General features: G+C 32.2%; 1 protein-coding gene across 3 annotated transcripts; it reads right to left on the bottom strand.

Annotated features, from left to right (window-relative positions):
• LOC133203832 (neuropilin and tolloid-like protein 2) lies at window positions 1–26,474 on the bottom strand. Of its 3 annotated transcripts, none has more exons than XM_061339622.1 (9): window positions 26,350–26,474; window positions 18,865–19,093; window positions 15,892–16,066; window positions 4,947–5,137; window positions 3,107–3,289; window positions 2,754–2,913; window positions 2,113–2,186; window positions 1,814–1,966; window positions 1–1,527 (listed from the first exon to the last, which is right to left on the bottom strand). In XM_061339622.1, exons 2-9 carry the CDS (start codon window positions 18,959–18,961, stop codon window positions 959–961), a joined length of 1,602 nt encoding a protein of 533 aa, XP_061195606.1. In that variant the 5' UTR covers window positions 18,962–19,093; window positions 26,350–26,474; the 3' UTR covers window positions 1–958. The 3 variants fall into 3 exon arrangements, with proteins under 3 accessions (XP_061195606.1, XP_061195603.1, XP_061195605.1); XM_061339619.1 differs by having other exon boundaries at window positions 3,107–3,304; XM_061339621.1 differs by lacking the exon at window positions 26,350–26,474 and having other exon boundaries at window positions 3,107–3,304; window positions 18,865–19,401.

A 26,474-nucleotide genomic window follows, 5' to 3' on the forward strand; every position in this document is an offset into this window, starting at 1 on the left:
TTCACATGATCCCTCAAATTCGTTACTAGAAACAAATTTTAGTCTATCTTAACTGCAATTGTCAGTCTACAACTTTATTTGAAGTTTGTCATTTCGATATACTGATCCCGACGTATTAAAGTTCCGTTTGTGTGGTAACCTTATATTTCACATACACTGTAGTTTAAAAGTACATTGTCATGAGCTCATAAACATGTAATATATTTGCTAGTTATCGAAATCCTGCAGAATTATCAGACATTAGATAAATTACCGTATGGAGTATTTTAGAAGAGTAGGTTAAAGTTGATAATCACTGGTATTTTTCAAAACTTATGACAAACAGTATACATGCTAAATAGCTCACACTTCCCTCCAACTGTCCAAACATTTGCACTATTATGAACTAATATGAAAAGTAGGTCAAATGTCAAGTTGAAAGGTTATATGATCAATAACCATGGTAGTTTACAAAAGCCCTAGTACCAAACAATACACAACCAAAATATCAAATCAATTCCTGTTACAGTTCTCAATATTCTCAATATATAATATATGTGACAGACAGAAAGACGGACAGACAGACAGACAGAATCCAGATAAAGTGGTCCCTATGTGTATCTCTGCTCTGCAGGCGACACAAAAATGTAACAAAAAAATAAAGCTTGTAAACTAAATTCAAATACTTATAATCTTTTTGAAGATCGTTTGAACCTGCTTGGCAACAGAAAGTATACAGCATATGACCCTTTTAACAAAAATATGGCTTATTATATAAATTTCTATAAATGTTTATACAATTAAAAATTCTTTTGTTCGCTTAAAATTATTTAAAATATAGTACTACGATACACAGAAGCAAAACTCAAAAATGCATTAAAAAAATTCTTCTCGCAATCAAATTAAAGTCCATATTCTTTCATCACGTCAAGAAAAGTAAAAAATGTAATAAAGTTAAAATCACTAAGAGTTACAAACATTATATTTTCATTGTAACATCCGTCCCTTCCATATTGAATTCTTGCATCAGATGATATGAAGGTCTTTTTTGATGAGTTCTAAAATTTTGTGGAGATGTCTTTAAAATGCCATCAATAGGAACATGAACACGAGTTACTACTTCATTCATATCATTTTCACCGCAAGGTGTCACTATGTGTTTCATATTGCTTTCGTTAAACTGTGCACCCCCGTTAACATTGTGTTTCTCCAGAGAGTGCCTCAACTCTTTCATATCAAAAGTGTCTACAATAGTCACGCGTTTGGTGTCTCGTTTTGGAGAGGCTGGGTTAGAGGAATGTTTGGATGGCACGAACGATGTGGTATGCATGAGGGGAGATCTGTTTGTGACTGGACTGTTTTCCAGGCTCCTGATATGGGGTGAAACCCAGTGGGTTTGTTGGGAAGAGTTATTTTCTGCCGATTTCACTACGTGAAGTTGTTTTCTCTTGTGACGCCGACAACAGTAGACTGTCAGTATTATAGCTAAAATAAGTATCACAGACGGCACTGCCGCGTAAATCACTATCATAAGTATTTTATTAAAACCTAGAAAATAAACGAAACACAATTTGAATGTTAAACAGAGACCATGGTATCATGAATTCTTAAAAAAAATCAACTTGAACGTTTCTGAAAGAGTTGCTTTTAAGAATGAAAGTAATGTCATATACAAATATAAATGTAAATTTCAGGACAATGTAAAAAAAAAAATACATTATAAATAAAGTTGCCTTTGAACTTTTAAAGCAATACAAACTATAAAAAATTAATATAAAAATATTTCTTCTCCTGAACCCAATGATATTGAAAGAAGATTTAGACAGAAACTCACATTTTTCTTCATCACTTCTGTCTGAATATCCACAATTTGGCACCTCATTGCATTCTAAAGACTTGTCGATACAGACTTTTAACTTTGTATATTTACAATCAGGTGACTCTTCGTCGCACGATTCCCCCTGACAAAGGAATCTTGGACAATTATCTGAAATTAACACACAAAGGACTTAATTGATAAGATCAATATTTTGATTTATTTACATATACATGTAATTAGTGCTTGCACTTAGCCCGTCAAATTAGTAGTTAAATGACATTTATTTACGACTGGCTGGATCCAAGATAACGTACCGTTTTCTACCAATTCCACTGCTGTCCAGGTTAGTCGAAATGCTAACCTAAGACCACCAACGTCTGTTTCAAATCTGATGAACAATAAATAAAGAGAAAATAACCGTATATATTCTTCCTGTTATTAATAAATAAAATGCAAATAAATAAATAAATAAATAAAAATAAAAATTTAAAAAAACAATAACGATAATGTCAATTTCTATAAATATTATCTTGTCAAACATTTCAAAATTTGAAAATTACAGATTTCAAAAATGCTGTCATGTTCTTTATTTCTTTATTATAAATTTACTGGATGGAAGTAAATTCAAAATCTAGAACATTGCAATGTGTTTATAAATACAGATACACGACCCAATACGCAAGCGGCATATTTGAGCTACAAAATTAAGATTTTTTGTTTTGGCAAAATTCCTGAAGCATTCAAAGATATATGGAACCTATGTCGATATTCGTAACCGGTATATAAAAATAAGATAATTTGTGATTTTATACTTAAACTTAATATTTCATACCCCATCTTCGTTAGCCAGGGGTTTCTTATCCACTACTCCCCTCACAAACCCAAGGGACGTTTGAGTAGAGGAGATGATAATAAGCATGATCATTGCAGCACAAACACTGGACTATAAACTGACCTTATGACCACTCTACTGGCCGAGGACCAGTATTCTCGCTTTCTTTGGTGGACACCAGACAGCGGACCACAATATGCCCTCCCCGGTAACATCCCGGGAACGGCAAAGCCGTTGTAAATCGCCAGCTGTGTTTTTTCGCAGGGGTCTCTGGTTTGTTGACCTGTGGAAAGAATTAAATCAACATATTCAAAAAGGTCTATAATAAGGTATTTCAATTTTACTATTTTTATCATCATCATTATCGGCCATCTTAAAGCACAGTAAAGTTAAAGAAATATTATAATTTTCCTTATATAAGAAATTGTAATTTGTGCTCATAAAAAATAAAATAAAATGTAAAAATGTTAACCTACTACTACTGGAAAGGTCTACAAGAGTCAATAAAATTTTCTCCGTTTCCTTGACAATAATAATCCAGGTACAGCTGGACCTGGAAGGGGCAAACTCAGGATAATCAGGGGAGGAGATAATCCCTCCTGATCCCATTAAAAATTCTGGTCCACAACCGATCGTGGAGGGGCCAAAATGATGCCAGTCTGCGATGGAAAATTCTATGATTTTTATATAAGGCTGTTAAATCTGCAAAACTTCTCAATATAAAATAAGTATTTTTGCATATAATCAAAATTTCTTGTTCTTCGATGTCTTTTGAGTTTTATATATTTTCACTATAAATTGAAAATCTTTAATTTACATTCAGAATATAGCATTTCTATCTGAGTTTAAAGATCAAATCAATGTTAGCGTTTTGTTTACACACGTGTGGGACTGCTATATATATATATATATATATATATATATATATATATATATACGAGGGGTGATCAAAAAGTTCGCGAACTATCTCTATATTTAAAAAACCACAATTCAGATCAGAATGGAATTTGGCATACACATAGTCATACACATGTTCTATAAATAGCAGATGTTAAATAATATTTTGCTCCGTGTTTGTGATGTCACAATGTGAAAATGACGTCAGTATGCAGATCACTTGTGACAATAAATGGTTGACTCAGTCGGACTCGAGTAACGAACGGCTGCAAAGTTTAACATATATCTCGGAAATTCCTTTGCAGTTGAATATGTTAATTTGTACAAGGTTTATGAAGACAAAAGACTTACCAGAAGTTTAATCATTAATTGGATTGAATGTTTTAGTGAAGACAGGGAGATGGTTAAAAATAATGTTTGTTCTGTTGCTCAGCGAAAGCAAGCCGGTAAAAGATGTGTCCTTAGTTGAGCAGTTTGTTTTGAAAGATCGCCAAGTTACAATAAGAAAAATAGATGAATATCTGAGCAATAATATAATTATTAAATCCCTAAAATATCGTTTACTTTAGACTTTAAACATGAGATATGAAAAGAAGAAGGCGCCCATACTTTTTCCACATTGGAGAAACGACGCTCCCAAAACAGAAGACTCGGGTTGTTATGGTCACCATGTTAATTCTGGGAAGGGATATCCTTATCCACCCATCCTATTGCCGAGATGTGGCCATTTCTGGTAGATTGTCTGTTCTTGTTATAAAAAATTACTTGCATGGTAAGAAATATAAGACGCGGAAAAATCTCTTAGCTTCTGTGGACAGACCGCTATGAAGCATGTCACGTGACCGCCTGGATCACGTGATTCGCGCATGGGCAGAACAATGGCAGATGTGCATTAAAATCAGAGAAGACTACTTTAAAAAATAATGAACACTGAAACCTCATATTATTTCTTTTAAGGAAGTACTTCAATTAGTTCGCGAACTTTTTGATCACCCCTCGTATATATATATATATATATATATATATATATATATATATATATATATATATATATATATATTAATCAATAGTTTTTTTAAAAAGTTTTTTGTTTGAATTTTGACAAGTTTGGAATATATATATATATACATCTGAAGGGGATTCCGATATCTTGCTATGTCGCACGAAGCAACGAATGCACTGTTTCAAAGCTGGAAATACATTTACTTGACAATTTTAGATATAGTAACCTAGTTCATAGTGGAATGCAGGAAAAATATTAACAAATCGAATCATACGTTGACGCTAAAAACTGGATTTACTTTTCAACTAACTAAATTTTTAGTCAAAATGGAAAAAGAAATGTTTTGTTTCCAGATAAGAAAGGAACTATTGAAAATGTTCTAATATAATTACCTTTTATTACATTGAAGTACTTACTGTCCCCGAGGAAAGTATAATGTGCGAGAAATCCATTCGAATGTTTCGTAAAATCGGAAACGAACAAAATTTCCATTTTTGAATGCTGAGATATGAAGTCTTTTGGAGTATTCGTGCCACAATGTCTGTCGATGAGATCCTTCATGCCGTTTTGGTTTACATAGTATATTTCCAAGTAATCAAATGTGCATCTGAAAAATTTTTAATATGCACTTAACATGAGGCGTTTAATTAACGTTTCGTATATTCAGAATCGTATAGATAACGGCTGTAGTATTTTAGAAAACACCCCACCCCCAACCCCCCAAAGTAACTTGATACAAATTATGTAAAACTGTTCATGAGTTGTACAAGGGCATATAAAAGTATTTTTAGTAGGAATACATGCACAAAAAGGGAAGGAGGTCTATAAAAGATATGGCCCCAAGCCCGGAGGACGAAAGCCCTGGAAGCTCTTGGGTCTTGTATCTTTTAACATTGTGATTCTTTTATATTTTCAGGAGAAAAATCCACTTGCATTATCATGGGGTCAGGTAAAGAAGTCCCCGGAAGCTTGTGCTTCTCCATGTAATATAAACCGGACATTGAATGTTCTCCCTTTCTCTCATCATCTGATTTAAAAATACTGGATGAAGATCAAGAATCGAAGGGTTTTGTTTGGCCTTTGTTGGACAAAGCGTTTTTTCTTTTGTTAATGACGAGGTATTCATTTCAATATTTTCTAACAAATACAGTAAAATAATTTATATAAAAAATATACAGTAATGGTTATTAAGTGCGTAAACCAATATGCAATATGCGCATTTATCGAACATGTTTTTTAAACATCATTGTTAATTGTATCGACTTCGTTATGAAGAAAAATGAAATAAAAATTTGTAAAAATATCCATGCACGCCCCTTTTAATCTGCCTGAGTATCCTTTATTCAATAAAACCCCAAGTCACTCTGACGTGAGTTTGGGCATAATAATCAAAGATATCAGTCCAATGCAATCCCTTTATGACACAAGCGCAACACCAAACGCATGCAATATAGAAATATTCTTTTGAAATTTTGTACTGTCCTTATCATTTGTAACATCAATTAATCTCTTTAAACGAAACTTGTTTCTCTGTCAACCATGTGAACAAAAACAATCATGATTTAAAACAAAGCAACTTCTGAAATATTTTTGTTTTGTTCTATTGAAATGAAGTTACATTGTATTTATTTCATTTCAATATGTCAAAAGTTTTTTTCTGATCAAAATTACTCCAGTATTGAGAAAGAAACAATTGCTTTTTATGCACAGCAACAAATTTCTCTGATTGATCTCGCAATCAGTTAGATCTCTGAGAGTTCTCAATACACAAGGCATTTCTTTCGCCTCATTTATATATACTGCTGTAATCTTTTTTCACGACTGTCTATAGATATGCATGTATTTCTTTTTTTCTTTTCCCTGCTTGACGTTGACGTAAATGTTTAAAGAATTTAAATTCGTTTATGGACACAATAAGTAACAACGTAACTATCTGTAATACCACAGATAGTATACCATCTAAAGTGTACTAAAGGAAAATAGTTGGAAATGAAGGGTTATGAAGTATTGGAAAATATCATTACATTCTTACATTTCCAAAAGGGATTAAAATATTTGTATTGCAAATACCACCTGTGGACTACAGTTTTATGTGGGACAAATTATTCTAGTATCATGATTTATACACGGTACTCTCAGTCATTGAATGTAAAACTCATAACCCAGACAAGTGTCTGTGATAGAGAAATAAATGAATGTAGATGAATACAAATTTAAGGACTATCTTGATGGTGCAACCAAATTTAGAATCCTAATTTGATACAAGCTCCTACTGAGTTTTTTTGCAGACTGGCTTAGACTGACATATGATAGGAAACAGAGCAGATGTTCGCTTCGTTTATTTTCTTTTAAAAGATCTTGTGTAGGAAGATCTTCATTTATCTTTCCTGCTCAATCCTAAGTCGAATTTCACAGAGACTACGGACATGAGATGAAGTATCTTTTCAAAGGTCGCCCACCTTCTTTAGTTTACATACGCAACGTCTACAGAAGTAGGCAGTGCAGGAAAACTAGGTTTTAACTTTTTTGTTCTCCCTATTGAATATCACTTGAGAAACAATTGCATTTACTAAATGTTATATTAATGGAACATCTCTTCAAGTGTGACGTACAGGAGAGAATAACAAGATTTTCGATGGTTACTGCAGAATGAAGTGATGCAATTTTAAATAAACTCACATCTCGTTAAAGTCAACATATCAATCTGAACAAATCTAATTTTATTGTAATTGAAAAAAAAAACTTTTGAAAAATAAGAATAACCTTTTTTTAAGAGAAAGCTGTATACCTATTACTATCATTCTATACTTCTTCCTGTATATTTGAATAACTGTATTAAGCATTACTTACATGTACCCTTGCCTGTAAAAAAGATTTTTAAAAAAATATGAAAAATGATATTTCTATGTTTGGCACTATTCCTTAAGACGTGTCCAGATAAGAAATATTAAGAACAAATATGAACAAATAACAAAATATGGTTGGAGAATTTAACTCCGTACATTTAATCAAGCAGTACAACTATAGATTGATTGATTGTATATTGTTTATTCGAGAATTTTTCACTCATATAGAGACGTCTCCGTATGTCGGTGAAGGGCTTCAAATTTAGACCTACACTCGACACTCATTGAGCAGTTAGGGTTCTTTATCGTACCATCGCTTACCATGACACGAGACCTCGGCTTTTAAGGTCTTATCCGAAAGACCCGTGACTTTCACTTTTTGTGCCGGTGTAAAGACGAATAATGACCCTCATGGAATAATGACCGGGGGGGGGTCATTTTTCAACGATAAAAAATGACCCCCAAGCCGTAGAAAAATATAATTTTTTTGTAGAAAAGAGCCCTATGGGTCATTTTTATATGTGAGTCCTATAAAATATTGACCCCCTTGGAAAATGACCCCCTTTCCAACAAAGTGATACACAATTCATAACAGGTGATTGATGCCAAAGGTTTGAACCTCAATGTTTAATTCTTCTAAAGTTATGCCCTTTTTGATCAACACTGACGAAAATGCAATTAAAATGTAATACAACAGCATTACATTTACATGCATATTTCTATCTTTTAAGCCTATTGTGTTCTCAGCACATATTGAAAATCGCAAAATGGCTACTATTGGTTATAACTCTTAACGTAATCTTCCTTTATGTCTGTCTTCCATTTGCTTCATTTTTGGATATTTGACTGATTATAGACATTCATAGCTAAATAACAGACAAGCAGCGGGATGTTTTGGTTTTTGGTAAACGTCTCTCAAAGTATTCAGCATGCTTTGATTACGATCAACTTTTTTTTTTAAAAAGTGAATTAAAAAAATGAATGAGATAAGTTTTCGGAAATGAATACGGAAAGTTATGCAATGTAATATTTATAGATTTTTTTGAATGACATAAAAAGTTGTGCAAATGAGGTAGAATGTATCGCAAATGAAATAATATCTCGTGCGAACGACATACGGTGGATATATTTCCTAATGGAAAAAAGGTGAAGATAACGAACAGTGATGATATTAAAATATCCAAAAACAATACAATTCTGTTAACAGGGCATAAAATGGACCCCTAAAAATTACAGAGGTAGGATCAGGTGCCTAGCAAGAAAAGCATCCCCTGTTGACCCGTCACACCCACCGTATGCCCTATGAATAAATCAGGGGACATTCCGTTGTCACATTTAGTATAGAAAAAAAGACCAATTGACTCAACTACAGGTTATATTTGTTGACAGGGTCATTGATACGACCATTGAATTTACGAAATGCTGACTTTAAACGAGGTTGTTGAAACCCCTGTAACATCAACTTACATGTATCTGTCAGTAGCCTGCCTCGATTTAAAAAAAAATAGTCGTGTTCTTGGGTGTCGAATAATTTGGTATACATTAACATCATATGCAAATGATAGCGGAATATTACTACATAAATAAGAAATGTTGATGATGGAAAAAGCTGAAGTCATCCCGCTTGTCAGACAATTTAGTTGTAAGTTGGTCTTAATAGTCTATAGTCAGTAGGACGTCCAAATTTGAAGCAGACATGGCAAACATAAAAAGGACATAAACTTTCTACATGTCTGAAATATATACAATCGTATAATGTGCATTCAATTTTATTTATAAACAGTGGTCTATTGGAATTTCTTTTCAAATATATAGAAGTTATAAAGAAGAATCCCAGTATAATGTACATTCGAGTCTGTTAACGTGGTCGTCTGAGAATAGGATACATACATGTAAGAAAAATAATTTTCTTTAGAATTCCACTTTAAAACAGTGATACATTTGACAAATCAATATGGAAACATTTCAATACAGTGTATAAGACCGCGGAACATTAACTAGCAAAATTGGAAATATGCAGCTTACGTTATTTTCATCTGTTACAGTCAAAAGATTAATGATAGACTATGAAATGGGCGGATACAATTTAGGACGGATGTCTGAGAAAACACTGGATTGAAATTCTAGTTTGAAATTCATTTCAATCCACCTCAGCTACGCTAGAATCACGGTGTTACTGATTGACCCAAAAGACAAATAATTTCACTTTCGGAATAGTTTGAAATTTATATAGATCAGAATTTCTGTCCAGTTTTTAAAAGAAATTTGAAGGGACAAATATTTTATTTCTGTTAGGTCTGTGCATGCCTGTGGGGGGGGGGGGATGTCTTTACAATCTTGGAAATAAAAAAAAGAAAGATTTTTTTTTAGTTTGGACAACCCCTCCCTGTTTTTGATTTTTGATTGTCAAACATTTTTCAGTGAAGATAAACTAAAGAAAAGAAAATAGCTCTTGTCATCCTAGAAATAAATATATTTTGTCATGTGAAGGCATGATTTGTCTCGACAATTTTTGACCCCCCCCCCTTCGAATCAAATAGCCTTCCCCCGAAAAAATAATCTATGTCTTCTATGACTTTTACGTGTCCTTAAAATTATAGGCAAAAAAAAAAAAAAAAAAAAAAAAAAAAAAAAAAAAAAAACAACTCGTATAAATATGAATTTCAAACGACATGTATTTTGGAATTGAAATTATTTGTCTTTTGAATCATACATTCACACTTTGCATTATAAAACAGCTCAGATGGATTGAAAATGAATTTCAAACTAGAATTTCAATCCAATGTTTTCTCGAACGTCCGTGTCGAACTGTATTCGCCCATTTCATTGTCTATCATTAGATGTTTTGAGTGTAACAGATGGAAATGATATAAACTGTATATTTCCATATTTCCAATTTTGCCAGTTAATGTTCCGCGGTCTTATTGAAGTAGATAAACGTTTTCAATATTTATAATTTAAGACAGACCATTTTATTGACCTTCCTGGTGAATATGAGGATTTATTTTTCTTACATTGAACTAAATATAGATTGAAAAACAACTCTTGAAAGTTATTTCACCTGCATCTCTCCTAGTTGAGTGGACAAGGTGAACATAACATAGAATCGGGGTGGGGTGGAGTGTCCTCCCCCTTCCATTTTCATGAACGTATTTTTTTTTTATTTTTTCGCTTGAAAATGGTCATTGCAAGTCTGGTTTCCCTACCCCTAACTTTTTGATACAGTAGAGTAAAAGGAAATCCCCCTTACATCAATATACTTTTTAAGGGGTTCATCAAAAATATTTCTCAGGTAACTTGTCATTTTGCCTCTTATAATGCCCCATTTCCCCTTTGGATGCTATGTCTGACATTTATTTTTCTACATTGCACCAGAATTAGATTTCAAATGCAAAATTAATACTGGTTATGCTTATGTTAACTCCGATTCTCTCACTGTGTTTGGCTTGGACTTAAGCAAATGTAAACAAGAAACTTGAAACACATGTCTGCTTAATCAGTTTGTATCAATTTAATCGTTGAATCATATAATAAAACAATTATTGCTGTTTTTTTTTTCTGTCAGTACGATGATTTTCCACCATCGAAAAACAATGTTCTCCTCGCTCTTTGGGCTCGATAAATCTTTTACTCCTCTAGATTCTGAATCATCGCATTTACCTTAAAAGCAGCAATAATAATATTGTATAATGTACAGGTAATGAGATCAACATATCATCGATGTATTCCCAATTTAGCTCAGGTGAGCATTTTGGCCAAAAGGTCGCTTGATTTATTAATTTTATTTTGCCCCCTAGAAATTTCAGCTTTAATCCTCTTTAATCCACAAGGGGTCATTATTCTACGGGGGTCATTTTTCTTCACGTGGGGTATGCAGATTTTTAGGGTGATGACACTTTTTCTACGGGCAAAAGGGTCATTTTTCGACGTCGAATAATGACCGGGGGTCATTATTCGATGACGAAAGATGACCCCCGGTCATCATTCTATGGGGGTCGTTATACGTCTTTACACCGGACGCTAGACGAAGGAACAGACACTACGTATGTTTACGTCATAGGTTTGACGCGGAGCGGCGAACGAGAATCGAACTCGGGTCTCCTGATCATGAAGCGAGCACCCTACCATTAGGTACCGTGACCGGTACGACTATTGAAAAAAAAGATTATTTAATTAGTATAACTGCATAACAGTGCAGTTTTGAGGTTATGCAACAGTAATAATCGAAGGAAACTTGGGGTTTCCACTTTATGCCTCTAGGCCGAAATTTTTAAGAAATAGGGAAACTAGCACGCTGAATGTTGTGGCTCAAAGTCTTTATTAAATTATATATGGAGAGAGAGAGAGAGAGAGAGAGAGAGAGAAAAGCGTAATGTTATGTTAATGTAAATAGTGGTACTTTTGTGTATTATGAATGACAATACGTGTATTAGGTTATAACACTTTTATATTTCATTCTATTCTATCATCCCTAACAAAACCATGCTATTTAAATGAATCATTTATCCTCCAGAACAAATATTGATAATCACATTAATCATGGTCCTTTTCAAAGAGCAGTTTATTGTGTTGTTTAAGAGAGTTAATATCATATTTTTCTTGTTTTATTTCACTTTAATACTGTGTGTATATAAAAGGGGGCCATGTCTGATGATCGCAATCATATCAAATATGCAATACAAATCAAATGCTCAACCATGCATATCGAAGAATTCCTTTCATTTATCAAATAACTTTCTTTTTATGGATTTTCTACAGTAAGCTTTATTGTTCCCAGTAGTCCTTTAATAAAACAAGCTACTACAATGATATCACTATGAATACTTTTATTGTTTTTGGTCCTCCAGAAATGCTTTCTAGCAATATTTTGTTATACCTGACACCAGAAATTCAATATTTTTGTCTCAAAAATAAGGAGGAAGGAGTCCATGTTAATGAAGCTCAGTAGCTTTTCAAATATTTATCAATCATTCTTTATTCTTCAACTTCATACTCGGAATCTACTGCTATAGTTTAAAGTGCCATTCATGTAATTAACTAGACAATCATTTTAACTAGTTCTTAAAAACATGCATAAAAATTCATTTTCAAACATTGGTAGCATGATACAGGGCTTATTATATTTCATTAAGAATACATGTTTCGCATTGAGAAAGCAAAAGAAGTCGATCTTTTGGTGTTTCTTTATTTTATTTTAATAAGAATTTGAATGATTCGGTTACATGATAAAAACATACAAACAACGATAAAGTAAACGATTTTACAACTTGAAATACAGTACATGTATTTGTCAAAATGCCTCACTATACTACGTCCCTGAATATTCTGATTAGTAAAGAGGTAATTAAGTTGAGAAACAAAATGTTAATTGAATCTGAGGATTAAAAACGATCAATTTTTAGTATGCAGATAATTATCAGTGTAACATACGTAGGATTTGGAGGAACAGTGAAGGTAATGGAGTCTGTTTGTATCAACGGTTCCTCAAAATATGATCATACAAAACTTAATGAGTATAAATATCTTAATCTATATATCTACAGTAATATTATTCATCGGAACGCGAGTAATCAAAAGGTTTTAGATATTGATAGTTGACACTTAATTATTGACAAAGAACTCTGGCTGAATGCTTCTTCTAGGCGAAAATTACTTACATTACAATTTTCTGGATTTTTTTTTTCGAAAAAAAAAGTTGGTTAACAATATTCCTGAACACAGAGTAATGGAGTGTATAAAAGTTAAATTCTTGCCGTCTCGATGAAACGAAGAATCGAGAATTTTTAATATAATTTCAGATTGTGTTTTTTTTTTTCGCAGATTGACTTACACCATTAATCATAATAAAAATAATGTCAATTGGCTTCGTTTATTTTTCTTTGAAAGGTTGATTGAGAAAGTTTTCATCTTCTTTTTTCATTCTGAAGTAAAATAACGAACAGGCTATGGGTGTAGATTAAGATGGATGCAAAGGTCGCCCACATCTTTTTTAAGATAAGATGAACGCCAAAAGGTTCCTTAATTAAGAGAGGATTCATTGAAAAACTAATTGCATTGTTCTCGAAACAAGTTAACTCTAGAGGCATTCATCTTTGATAATTTGATAATGGTTTTTTTTTAAAGAAAAAATCTAATATTTTTTAGATGTTAAATTCAATTTACAGAACGATCTATTGCAATTCTTAAAATTCCAGTGACAAAAAGCAAGGTCCAAGAATGACTGAAAATTACCTAAATGGGAGCAAAACGACTGCACTCATAGATTTTGAAAAAGAAGATATACGCGTCCATATCCAGCAATAAGTTTATTTGTCCCCTTAAAAACACACAGTTTTGACGGCCATTTAAATTACAAAAATCTTTAGTGTTATGAGTAGAAAGGACATATTCGTAATGATATGATGCTTTATATTATTCTTTTCGGAGTACTTGTTATATACTGATAAATATCATTTAAACATATAACTTTAAAAATGATGAATGATGATAAAAATGGTCATGAATTTTGCTTTAACTCTACCTGAATTAATGATCAAGGATTTATAAATATACAGTAAAAAAAAAATTCTCTAACCTATCTGGGTTTGTATATTTTTTAATCATAGCAAATTACTGCAACGGAACCGTGTACCTTGCCCTAGGTTCCTATCAATAGCGGGTAATAGGTGTTTCATTCTAATTCAGATTTACTAGCACCCTGTATCTCACCTCGGTACCCCGAGATTCTTACCACTGTTGTAGATCCATTTCATTGTTGCAGACCTATTTCATTCTACTCTTTAACAGTCTTTCTTCTTTATCAATTGCTTTTATTCTGGCTTACCAACAGCCGCTCTGCATCAAAACCTCAGTGCGGTCTATCATATGCCCTTCAAAGTAGTCTACTTTGAGGGAGGACAGGTTATTCCATTTTATCCCTTAAAGAAGGTGGACTATGCGTTTTCAATAATCATTACAAATATTTAAGCATCAATTAACAGAATCTCACTACATGTATTTGACATCCACTTCAGGATTTATTGATACTCCTAAAAGAACAGGAATCATACATGTACCAATATGTGATTGTCAGTTAAGGCATGATTGAATGAAGTCAAAAGTTGTTTAAAAAAGAAAAAAAAAACTTAATCGTGTTCCCTCAAAGGACAAAAAATAGCATTTTATTCTAATCCTGTTGTTCAGTTTTAAAATGATATAACCTGATATAAAAACAATATACAAGTGTATTTTATATGAGATTACATAAAAGTATAGCTTTCTACTTTGGCTTTGGGACCTTATAAAAAGTAAATATCAATTCTTGAAGGAAATAAATGAAAATGTTAATAGATAATACAACCAATTGCATACGTCCTTTGTGAATATAAAACCGCTAAAGTGTAATGGAATTAACAAATTAATGGTATGCATGTATATACATGCAAATAAGCAATTATATAACAGATTTTTTTTTCAGACGTCGAGACATCGGAACAGGAAGTGAACAGATATTGGCTCTAGCTTTATGTCATCTAAGGAAATATACAGACGATACTGGAGAACTATTTTAGAGCCTATACATGTTTACAGGCAATTACTCGAATCTCTATAATAGATTTTATGCTAATAAGATTGATAAATTGTATCAAATATTGACAGGGTAATGAATATTCAACGCGTTTGTCTAACCCTAACAGACAGGAATTCGGCATTAATTCAATAGCAAACCAATTCCAATCAACAATGAACTGCGTTTTAAATTGTATTGTGTTTTGAGTGTTTTCATTAAATTCATAACCTCTTTTGAAATAAAGTAAATATATGTATATAAAAATGAAAAGAATATTTCATGACGGCATTACCAGAAGTCTACGTCAAAGCAACTTGTCTATGAATTTCGAAATAAAATGTTACATGTTCATCGCTCGTCATTGACTTATCTAAAACGTTACTTAGCTGATATTTTTAAAGAACAACTACAGCCTACATGTTTCTATAGCAGCAAATAAAGAAGTTAAGACTACACCTGTTTTCAACATAGCATAAAATAAATTAACAACTCTCCATTAAGGAATCATTCTGCACATCGAAATAATGTTACTCTCTTCCATAAAGGCAGACGCTTTTACAGTTTTTCACTCCAATTAACAGAAATGGGTAATTTTACAATTACGTCATTACAGGTTCAAAACTATACCATGTTCATATCATATGATCTAATGATAAACCGTTTACAAATGTATAGCTGCTAACTTATCGTTATTTTGTTATGTAAGTGGGTTGTCTTTCCTTAGGTCTCTTCCTTATAGCGGCGATTTACGAAAAAAGAGTATTATTTAAATATGGTATCTTTTTTTTTTCTTTTCTTTTTTTTTTTAGATCTGATGGTAATTGGAATTTTTTTTGCTTGACAAGATGTGTTTGAAAAAGGTCTGAAAATTGTCAGCATCATACACTTACTCCAAATATACACGTGTAAGACCAAAAATAGATGAAAAGTTGACACTTCAATCAAAAAGATGAAAGTTTTCTTTACCCATTGTCTGATGGTTTCTCTAAACTGAAGTAGTCAAAAGTGATCTGCACTTTTCCGCTGGGTGAGCCGTGGAAAAAGTAACTGCACATAACGCTGTCCGGGTACTCCCGGGGGAAGCTCGGGGAGGCGAACATACCTGTACTTGATGTTTTATAGCTAAAGGTGCGGTGGCAATCTGCATAAAGGAAATGAAACTTAAATGAAATAGAAAAATTACGAACAGTATTCAAGCTCAAATGTCCATTCAAACAATACAAATCAGGAACAGAGCAAACACGGGCCTCTTAAACATCAGAGGTGGGATTAGATGCCATGAAGGAGTGAGCATCCCTTGCCGACCTGTCACACCCGCCGTGTTCTCCTTCTCTTGATCGGAATGTTATTATTCCCGTTCTTACATTACCTGGTTTATGACACAATTTCTTTTATTCTTTCTTTTTTCACGCAATTCAGTTTACTACAATTGCCAATTCTAGTCAATAGAAATTAATGGTAACTCTATACGAGCTGTTGCCTGCTGCATTATATGAAATAACATTTGCAACAATGTTATGTAAAGATTAATTGTTGCTGAACTTGTAATTTTAATTTACAACATTTCAGAAAATATAAAGTGGTTACATTTCATTCTTTTTAATTGAATCAATTTGATTCTTAAAGACTTTGAATTCCAATAAATCTTACAGGGAAAGCTGATTACATTTTCATCATTTATCAAATAAGGTATGGGTCCATCACATGATATTTGATTACATCTCCACTAGGGATTAAAAATCTCCTCCTAAATGCAAGAATTAAAGCAACTGTAATTGATGAAATGTCTAGATCCATGCATAATGGACGCTTTGTCTGAAAGTTGTTTAATTTAAATTGAAATAGTCGAAGAAAGAGTGAACCATCCGCAGGAGAAAAAAAGGCTCGAAAGTCATATAAAATACACGTAATTTTAACTATGTTTTCCAAAAATCTCTCATTCTGCTTAAAAATGAATCCAGTTGGAATCTGATATTGTATTTTAAAAAAAAATCTTATTCAATTTTCTTTCTATTATGCATGACACAGATTGTTTTTTCTTATTTCTAATTTTATGAAAATAATTTCTGGTTTCAAACAAGAAAGAGGATTTTTCAATTCAGTCATGAAAAGGGCCATATAAACAACTTTTGTAATGCAGATTTTACTTTTTCAGTAAATTATATGTTATTTGCCTTTACTATTTATGAATGTTGAAAAAAGTATTGAATTTCAATTATTCGGGTGTTTTGAAAAAATCACCTGTTTAAGAATTTTTCTTACTTTTAATTGTATTACTCAAGAAAACAACTGACTGCAAACTCCCCTACGCCCTCAAAAATATAACTTTTAAATGGAAAAATGAAAGCCTGGAACATATATTCTCCAAACTCTTGGATATTTTTTTTTTGGTTTAAGGTTCATCATTATACAATACATAATTGAGTTTTAATTCAAATCTTTTATTAAAACTTCTTTAAAATATCCCTTAAAAAGGGCAACCAGTGTTTGATAATGAACAATAACTTTTTTCATATTTGTTTAATAAAATTGACACATATATCAAGAAAATTTGCTTTACTTTGCTGTCCTGGATAACATTAGCAACATATATTTACTATATCTAGATCAGTATGTCAATTATTTCAATGTTATTTTCTTTATGTAGTGTATTAATACTAATTTTCCGGATCTGATTACTATTATTGATATCTCTGAAATACCACTTCCGTTAACTGTTGGCCCGGTTAAGTGTTCAATGAAACGTTATTAATCATTTGAATAGTTTTTTTTTCTGAGATTATCAGATCAAATCTTTCTTAGAATCAGATTAACGCAGTGTGTTATATTTCTTGATTATTGAAATAGTTCTACAAACCCAGAAATATTCTAAATTAAGTAAGGTGAAAAATATTTTTTTTCTTTAACCAGAAAGGCATATTTTTGATCTCCAATATATGTCCTTTGTTTATATTTTCCCTAAAATTTCGAAGAAATATTTACAAATCTATGAAATGAACTCTAAAAGAAACTTTATTATATTACTCTTCACGCAAGTTATCTTATTAGTACACTTTTGTGTCTTCTTATGGCACTGATTCTGAATACTGAAGAATGCTAATGAACATTAACAAATTAGAATCACAGAATGATTGACATGTTTCGTTTGATATTTTGTCAAAGATAGATAAAAACGGAAGAGTTTGCTTTTATTCTTCTCCCGGAGCATTCTTTCCTTTAGATAAAAAACCAAATGGATGATGACCACTAACGGAGGACCTCGATTGATTGGGTATGATTCCTGTCCGTTAGCCTGGGGAATAGATGTCAGATGTGATTATAAACTACTCTGCCAGAATAATGGTCCAATACAGCGCCTGTCATGGAGTTTCCAATCCAAATAACCTTTTAAGCAAAGGCAAATTAACTGTAGTTAGGTTGTTTAGTTGCCTAGTACGTTCATTATTATAGACGTAAACATGCTTGTGAATGTGATTATTTCTAGATGAAACTGAAAAATCGTCAACAATAATTATTATAATTCTGTTTTTAGAAAAGAAAATCGCTCAGGTTATTGTACAATGTGATGTAAAATGAAAGAGATAACTCTTTGTCCATCTTACCTTTTTCATCAAAGCAACGCATATCAAAGTCCCAGTGCGCAGACTTTATACTATAACAAGATTTTTTTTTTTTTGAAAAAGCTGAGATTAATATATTAGATTAAGCAAATCATTTCAGCAAGAAGTTTTATCTTCAAAATAAAAGGGACAAAATTTTAGATATAAAGCTAAAAACACTTCCGTGATAATGTTTGTATCTACCACTTTTTTTAAATGCATATTGGTATTGCAATTATTATCTATTAGAAGCCCAATTGTAGACATCGCCTAGGGTAATTTCATCGTGATATGCAAACACAGTTTTGTTTTTAGATACTACTAAATAAAACAATTATACCTGAGCTATTTTTCACTTGGTGATGATCCCCCAAAGGTCGGTCTGATGGCCCTGCAGACGCAACAATCACAGTCTGAAGCAATAAGCCAAATATCATCTTTCCATTTCAGACCAATTTCTTGCTGATTTTATCATCTGATTTCACACCATGAGCCAAATATACAGCCGTTTTCAATAAAAGAATACTTCGTCTGTGGTCCATCGAGCTATTCCTTTGTTTTGCGAGGACCTGAAGTAAGAGAGAAGTCTAATATAGCAGTCTCATCTTCGTGATAAGTGGTGTTGTAATGGACCCTTGATGATAAATGGGAGCATAATAGACCTCAATGCTGGGATCGGATATGCTAGGCGAAAGACTACCCCGACATTGAAATATAAGTTTACCACAAAAAGGCGATTCTGTCAAACTCTAAAGCTCTGAAGAAAATCTATGTAGGAGATCTCTTTTAAAATCAATATGGAAAGATGGCTAAATATCTGGAGAGTACATTTGTCAATATATCTTCAAGTAAGAAATATGCACAACTCTCATGCTAAAATGTTAATCAAACAAATGGCAATGGAATACTTTCATTGTTTTCATTTATGTGCATTTCATTTCTATATCTAGATTCATTTTATTTATTCTCAAGAAAATAAAAAAATGAAAATGATGATTTTTTTTTAAATTGGGGAATATATCCTTAAAAAGTTACAGGACCCCTTTGTAAATTACAGAAGATTTATGAGCTTGAAAAATAATTGGAAAAAACATTAGCTTATGTATAGATACTCTCAAGTCGACGTATCGCGAATGCTATAGATATGACAGTAACTTTGGCAATACATTAATGTTAAATTTTATTTTCAGCAACCATATTTTTCGCTTGAAGCTTGTCGTGCTTAAAAGAAATATTCCTTAAGTGACTACCAAAATTATTCTTTCTGTGCTGTATGACAAGGGCAACAGATCCAGTAATTTTACCCTTTAGATTTGTAAATTATATTTTTATTGATGAAACTTCCACGTCAATAAAGAATAATCCTAATAAGAAACGTTGCCTGTTTTTTTTTTTTTTTTTTTTTTTTTTTTTTTTTTTTGTTAAGGAGAGACACTGCCAAGAGGAAAGATCCATAATTGTATTAAAGTCCTAATTATCGTATAATTGCGGTAATTGTTTCCAGTGAGGATTCTTTCATGGTCGTGTCTTATATTTCATATTGTCACGCAATTGCACACACCAGGCTATATTTCAATTCTATGTATCAGTAATCGAAGAGAAGTACAGAAACGTGAGCAGTTTTCTCAAGAATCAGGGGTCCGTTTTACAAAAGAACTTACGACTAAGACCAAAATTTAATTCTGTTTATAACTTTTTAATTTACATCACGTTGAAAATGGTTTTAATCTTTTTAAATGGAATGTAGTTAGATATTTTTACGCTAGCAATTTTAAACGGAATCATTAATTTTGCAAAATTTTACAATCAACTTAAGTTTTCGGTCTTAGTCGTAAGTTCTTTTGTAAAACGGGCCCCAGGCATGTAAGAGAAACCGGATACAGATTTTATATATCTTTATAGATAACCTACACACTCTAATATTCTCTTATATTCTGATATCCCATATACTCTGCAATAGTTATCCAACATACTTTAGTACTCTGTACGGATATACATATAATGTACTTAGTAACTCTGTTCAGATATCATTGATACTGTAAATCTCTTTACAGATATCATACATACCTTGATACTGTTGACCGCTATAATACATAAAGCAATGCTCTATACAGATATTTATGGTATCCGGATAGGGCCATTTGCAAAAAGCTCAACAGCGCGTTCAGAAAACACGCCGTCGCGCTAACATACAACACGCCTAACAAATCATTGAACAACACGCCGTCACGCTAACACAAGTTCGCACAACACGCCGTCGCGCTAACACACAACTCGCCGTCGCGCTATCACAAAGTTGTGTTAGCGAGTTGTGTGACAGCGCGACCGCTTGTAGTGTAAAGTTGCGTTAGCGCGACAGCCTGTTGTGTAAAGTTGTATTAGCGCAACAGCGTGTTGTTTGAAAGCGTGTTAGCGCGACGGCGTGTTGTGTATAAGCGCGATGACTTGTTTTGTATAAATGTGTTAGTGTGATGGCGTGTTGTGTGTTAGCGCGATGGCGTGTTTTTCTGAACGCGCTGTTGAGCTTTTGCAAATGGCCCTATCCGGACACCATAGATATTATATATTCTGTGCTATTCTGTACAGATTTTATACATATTGTACTACTCTGTACAGAAAATACACAGAATGTGCTATTCTGTGCAGATAGCACACACATGATAATTACATGTAACGCTCTTGACAGATATTCTACATACTATGTCACTCTTCGCAAATAGTATATAATTACTAGATGAAATCCCGCGCAAGCGCGGGGAATTGAATTTATACCACTACCGACAGAAAATATATTGTAGTTTCTGATGACAGCCTACAGGCTTATAGCAGGAAGAAATACTTTGTTCAAAATCCCGCATGAAGTAAATGTACGTCTCCACCCCCACCCCCCCTCCCCTTTTGTAAAATAAAAATAACAATTTCATTAATTGACGTTTATTGAGAAACCTGTTATACTATATTATGGATATTGTACTTCAGATGCTGAGCTCTTATTACATTTCCTTACTGATAAATTAATTTTCGGGGGGGGGGGAGTGGGGGGGGGGATAAAAATCCACAGGTACTTGGGTCTTGGTTTATAAATATGTTTGTACCTTATTGATATGTAAAGAATGTACTTGTTTTTTACATAATAAGGTACATACATATTTATAAACCATGACCCGAGTACTTGTGTAAAAAATTAGCTTTTAACGCCCTCTGAATAGGTCGAGTATTTGATACAAAAGACTGTATTCAGAAAAAAAAACTGAAAAGTATTGATTAAAGCACAAAATTTTACATCTTTAAGTATATTTGAACAATACATTATTCATTATTTTTTTCTTTTCATGTAAGCAAGTTATTACGAAGTATAAATTGTACTTCGGGTTAGTTGCCACGATGCTCTCAGTAAGGAATACAATACAAATTACCGATAACTTTATTAGGAAAACCTTTTATATACATGTATGTTTAATAGTCTTTCGATATATAAATATCACAACTTATATTGTGTTATCGATGATTTACCATTATTTCAATGACCATTCACACCACAGCTTTTTTTATGTTCATGCAGCTATAAAATCTAATTGTCTCGTTTTTCTCTTTAACATCGGGCTCGATGCTATATGATGCTCTAGAAGCTTCCGTCAATATTAAGATCGGTGAATGGTGAAAATGATTTGCACATTTCCCTTTTAAATCGGTTATCACAACTTATTTCTTTTATATCATTTCAATCAAGTTTTGATTGAATGATTCAGTGATGACGTTTTATGAAATAAATAAACGGTTACTTGTTGTCAGTTTCATTAAATATTGCCAGTAACTTAGATCCGCCATCCGGAAACGCCACCGTACTCACGTTTTTGCTATTTCATGACAGTTTATAGAAAATAAAAGTAGACTTTTGATTTAATGTACGATACTTACTATCCGATTAAAATCTGAATATAGTTTACGGACATCATCTTGTATCTAGTGCATTGTTAGAGGAGTAAGTAAGAACTCTGGAGCACCCGTTTCGGAGTTTATTTGCAAAATTTATTAATTTATAAGTATAGATACCATAGAAATACTGTACATAGAGATAGTGTAGAGATAGTGTCACTCCGAGCAGATATACGTACTGTGGAAATCTGACCAACACACACACACACACTGTACTACTCTGTATCAATATTATAGATTCTGTACACTCAGTAGTTATTGTACATACTGTTCTACTCTGCACACATATACATATTCTGCATTCTGCTAAGACTTGATACATATTGTGCTTCTATATGCTGCTCTGTAGAGACACAACATTTTCGCTACTCTGCACCTCTGGAAAAAAACAAACATCTAATTCAGTAAGTTTGTCCATTTTTGCAAAAGTTCTGTTCTTTTGAAAGACAAAAGACTATAGCTAGCAACACCATCAATGCCACATCAATAATAGAAATCAAAATTCGAATGGAATCTTTTCCAGGTGTGGAATAACATGACAAGTTAATTAGCTATAAAGCAAATGAAATAGCAGCATTAGCTGAATTTTCTCACTAGTTATGCACTTACGAGAAAATTACTATCTTTCATGTGGATTTCTCTTCTAGCTCTCATAGACTGTTTTATAGGTTTCTATGTTTTTCATTGTAAAGCCGTCTTCCACTTAGAGTTTTTTAAATTGAGCTTCGGTTCTTATGACCCCCTCTAAAGACATAATGGACTTATTTTTGTTCCATTTAAACCTTTCACTAAGCCAGTAAGTCAGCAGAATATAAATGCTCACGCAACAAACTATAATTTTTGGCAATTTGACATCAATTTTAAAGACCACCCTTAAGGCAATCATTAATGTTTTTGTTTGTTTGCCGATTCCAAATCTCCGTCACATTTTTCAAGGTAGATAGTAGGTAATTGTACCTTTGTTTTTTTTTTGTTTTTTTTTTTTTTTTTTTGAATTATATCTACCATATTGATAATCGTAAATAAAATCATATATTGACGTTTTCAATACAATGTATACATGGTCAAATAGACAGATTTCATATTTATTGATGTAAAAACTTTCAATCTAAAATCTTTTTTGAGAAATGATAAACCTTAACTGAAAATAAAACGGACAATTTGTATTTCCCTGGAAACAAACAAACAATAAAACCTTATGTTCCAAAATAAATATAGGATATTGGTGATTTTGACGAGTCTTATATACAGAGGATCTACATCAAAGATTAAATACACGATATTTTCTTTCAAATTTATAGTAGAATTATACAAAAGTTCAATGTATTTCAATTATTTTACTCTGCCATGATTTTACTCATCAAAACACAAGCATCAATTTATTAAAATACTCATGAGCCATAATGAATACATTTCATAAAATAAGAAAAAGTCAAAATGAGCGAGATTTCAAGTTAAAAGTACCCTCTTTTTTATATCTACACCTCTCTCTCTCTCATTCTCTCTCTCTCTCTACTAGTATATATTAGCCGAGGAATTTCCTTGATCAATATTGCAATAATACTATAATAGCAATCTAAAAGAAAAGAGAAATTCTTACTATACATTATATAAGGAATTATTTGTCTAATTATAGATCTGGTTCTTTTTATGAGATATAGAAACCTTTTCGTTTTTAAATCAATACCAGAAGACCGTTATTATTGAAATTGTATTTTTTGATAGTGAACTTATAAATAAAATTCCTATAAACAGAGTTTCAAGAATTTCAGCCATGAAACTTAATTTTACTGGAATTGTTTCAAATAAATATTTCTGTTCTTTTGAAGTGCACTTCTACAGAAGGGAGTCTATTACATAAAATAAAATTACTTATGAATCGAATTGCGAAAGTATCTTTTCCTTGAGATTTTTGTCAAAGCTTACACAATAGAACCTGTCGCTCCCTCTTTGTTGAATACTGAAATGGATTTCCCACTTAAATAAATAAAATTACTTGTTGCGAATTTTCTATCATAAGAACCCGATTTATAGCTGAGAATTGCAGAGCATTTTTTATTTGAAACCTAGACTTGCCTATTTATGTCAATGTATCGATTTGTCTTCAAACACACATTAAAGAAGAAAATAATGCCTTATTTCAATAATAAAGGGGAAAATTATTGCATGTCACGTTGTGTAATATAAAAATGCAGGAATATTACACGAGAATAATCTTTCCCTAACATACAACAAAGACCCAGTTGAAAAATCAATAAAAATACATGTAATTATAATGATTTATTGATTTAAGAATTTTTTTTATCGACTCCAAATATCTTTCATGAAACGAAAAAGATGTTTCCTTCGAAATATTTACTGTGTCAGCTTGAGCTTCAGTGTTTTATTTTGATAACTTTTCATTCTAAAAAAGTACTTCCTCCTCCTGCTCTCTCTCTCTCTCTCTCTCTCCATATAGAAATTTCTCACTTGATTTAAATCCTACAGTAGAACGATATCGACATAAGATCCATCCTAATATAAGTGCAATTGCACCTGCTCTCTACCGGAGCTACTACAGACAAACTTTTTTAACCATAATAATATGAAGTAGGAATAAGAGGAACGTTCACATTCCATTGCAATGACATTCTTAAATTTGCATATCATATAACCACTCCTACTAATAATCTTTTGAATCAAAAATCAATACCATGTTTTCCGAAATAACTGCTAATCATAATTCATTGAAAACCTAATAAATATACTTAACACGAGATCATTGGTCATTTATGATCCCTTCTTAAATATATCAAAGTAAAACATCAGGAAATTTTGTAAGGTTTGACTTTATTATCAAAATAAGTTGAAGTGTATAAGCCTGGATGTCCAGTGCCTACAAGACTATGATCAATACTCTCTCTTTAGAAGAAGAATATCAAAAGATATCGAAAAAATAAATTAGTTAAGCATTCAAATTTTCATTAGGGACAATTCACGTATTTATACTGGCACGTACGTGAACTCATGTTTGTTTTATGAACTCAACATTTTATAAGCATAGCTTCGTGTAAAAATTGTAACTATATCGACTACTAAACTAGCACCGCTAATTCGGTAAGTCTTTCAGAATTAGTTTGTCATCGTTCTTGAACTCTGTCCGTGCATCACTCATGTCGTTTTTGAACTTTTGACATTCTGTCTATTGTTTTAAACTCCAAGAACAACGCAAACATTTTCAATATTTTTTGTTTCACTTATACTATAAAATTAAAAATTGGCATGCACAATAATCATATTTTTTGGATAATATATAGGAATTTCAATAAAGTATCTCTATTAAAACACTTTTCTTTCAGTTATACGAATCATACAGAATAACTGTCGGTGCAACACTGACGTCAAAACGTACTCGTAACGTTTGTGAATTTGATCAGGAATCGTGCGTCTTAAAAAAACCGTCTGAAGCATAAATTCGTCGCTGTATTTGATTTTCTTTAAGTTGCCGAGTATCTATCTCACAGAATTACCAAAAGAATTGATTTTTTAATAGACAATTTCATCACTCCGAGACACTGAAGCCTCATAATATTTTCTCAAAATGACGAAAATATCATTTCTCAACAAAGTGCAAAAATAAATAAGTTTGGCCAGATGGTTTATGAACGATTTATTAATAAGAAGTTCACATTTTTGGGACAACCCTCGTTATTGTGTAGAAGTCCTCATGAAATAACAAAACCGTGCTACTACATGACTATTCTGTCATATATAATGAAAATTTTTATATAAAAAAAATTCTATGGATGTTTGCGAATAAGTATTAAAGATGATATAAAAAGGAAATAAAAATAGTGAAATATTTACAATATAGAATAATCCGCAGGATTTATTCAAAACAGTTTCTTACCTTTTAAATGTGTGGCCTGGATTTTTTTCGAAGTACACATACCTTTCAAAACTTATTTATACACCAAACAAAATTAAAAATCCAAATATTTGAGCACAGTCTAGACGAAACACATTCCGAAATCC

Source organism: Saccostrea echinata, unplaced genomic scaffold (genome assembly GCF_033153115.1).
Source record: "Saccostrea echinata isolate AGI-Se365-2 ecotype Australia unplaced genomic scaffold, CSIRO_AGI_Sech_v1 ptg000052l, whole genome shotgun sequence".
Taxonomy (NCBI): Eukaryota; Metazoa; Mollusca; class Bivalvia; order Ostreida; family Ostreidae; genus Saccostrea; species Saccostrea echinata.

Excerpts from the sequence above, each read along its gene's own strand:
- LOC133203832 (XM_061339619.1), bottom strand. The coding sequence starts at position 18,961 with ATGATATTTGGCTTATTGCTTCAGACTGTGATTGTTGCGTCTGCAGGG. Across the intron at positions 5,138-15,891 it reads GAGAAACCATCAGACAATGG|ATGCACATTTGATTACTTGG; the intron begins GTAAAGAAAACT and ends AAAATTTTTCAG. Across the intron at positions 1,967-2,112 it reads AGTGGAATTGGTAGAAAACG|ATAATTGTCCAAGATTCCTT; the intron begins GTACGTTATCTT and ends TGTTAATTTCAG.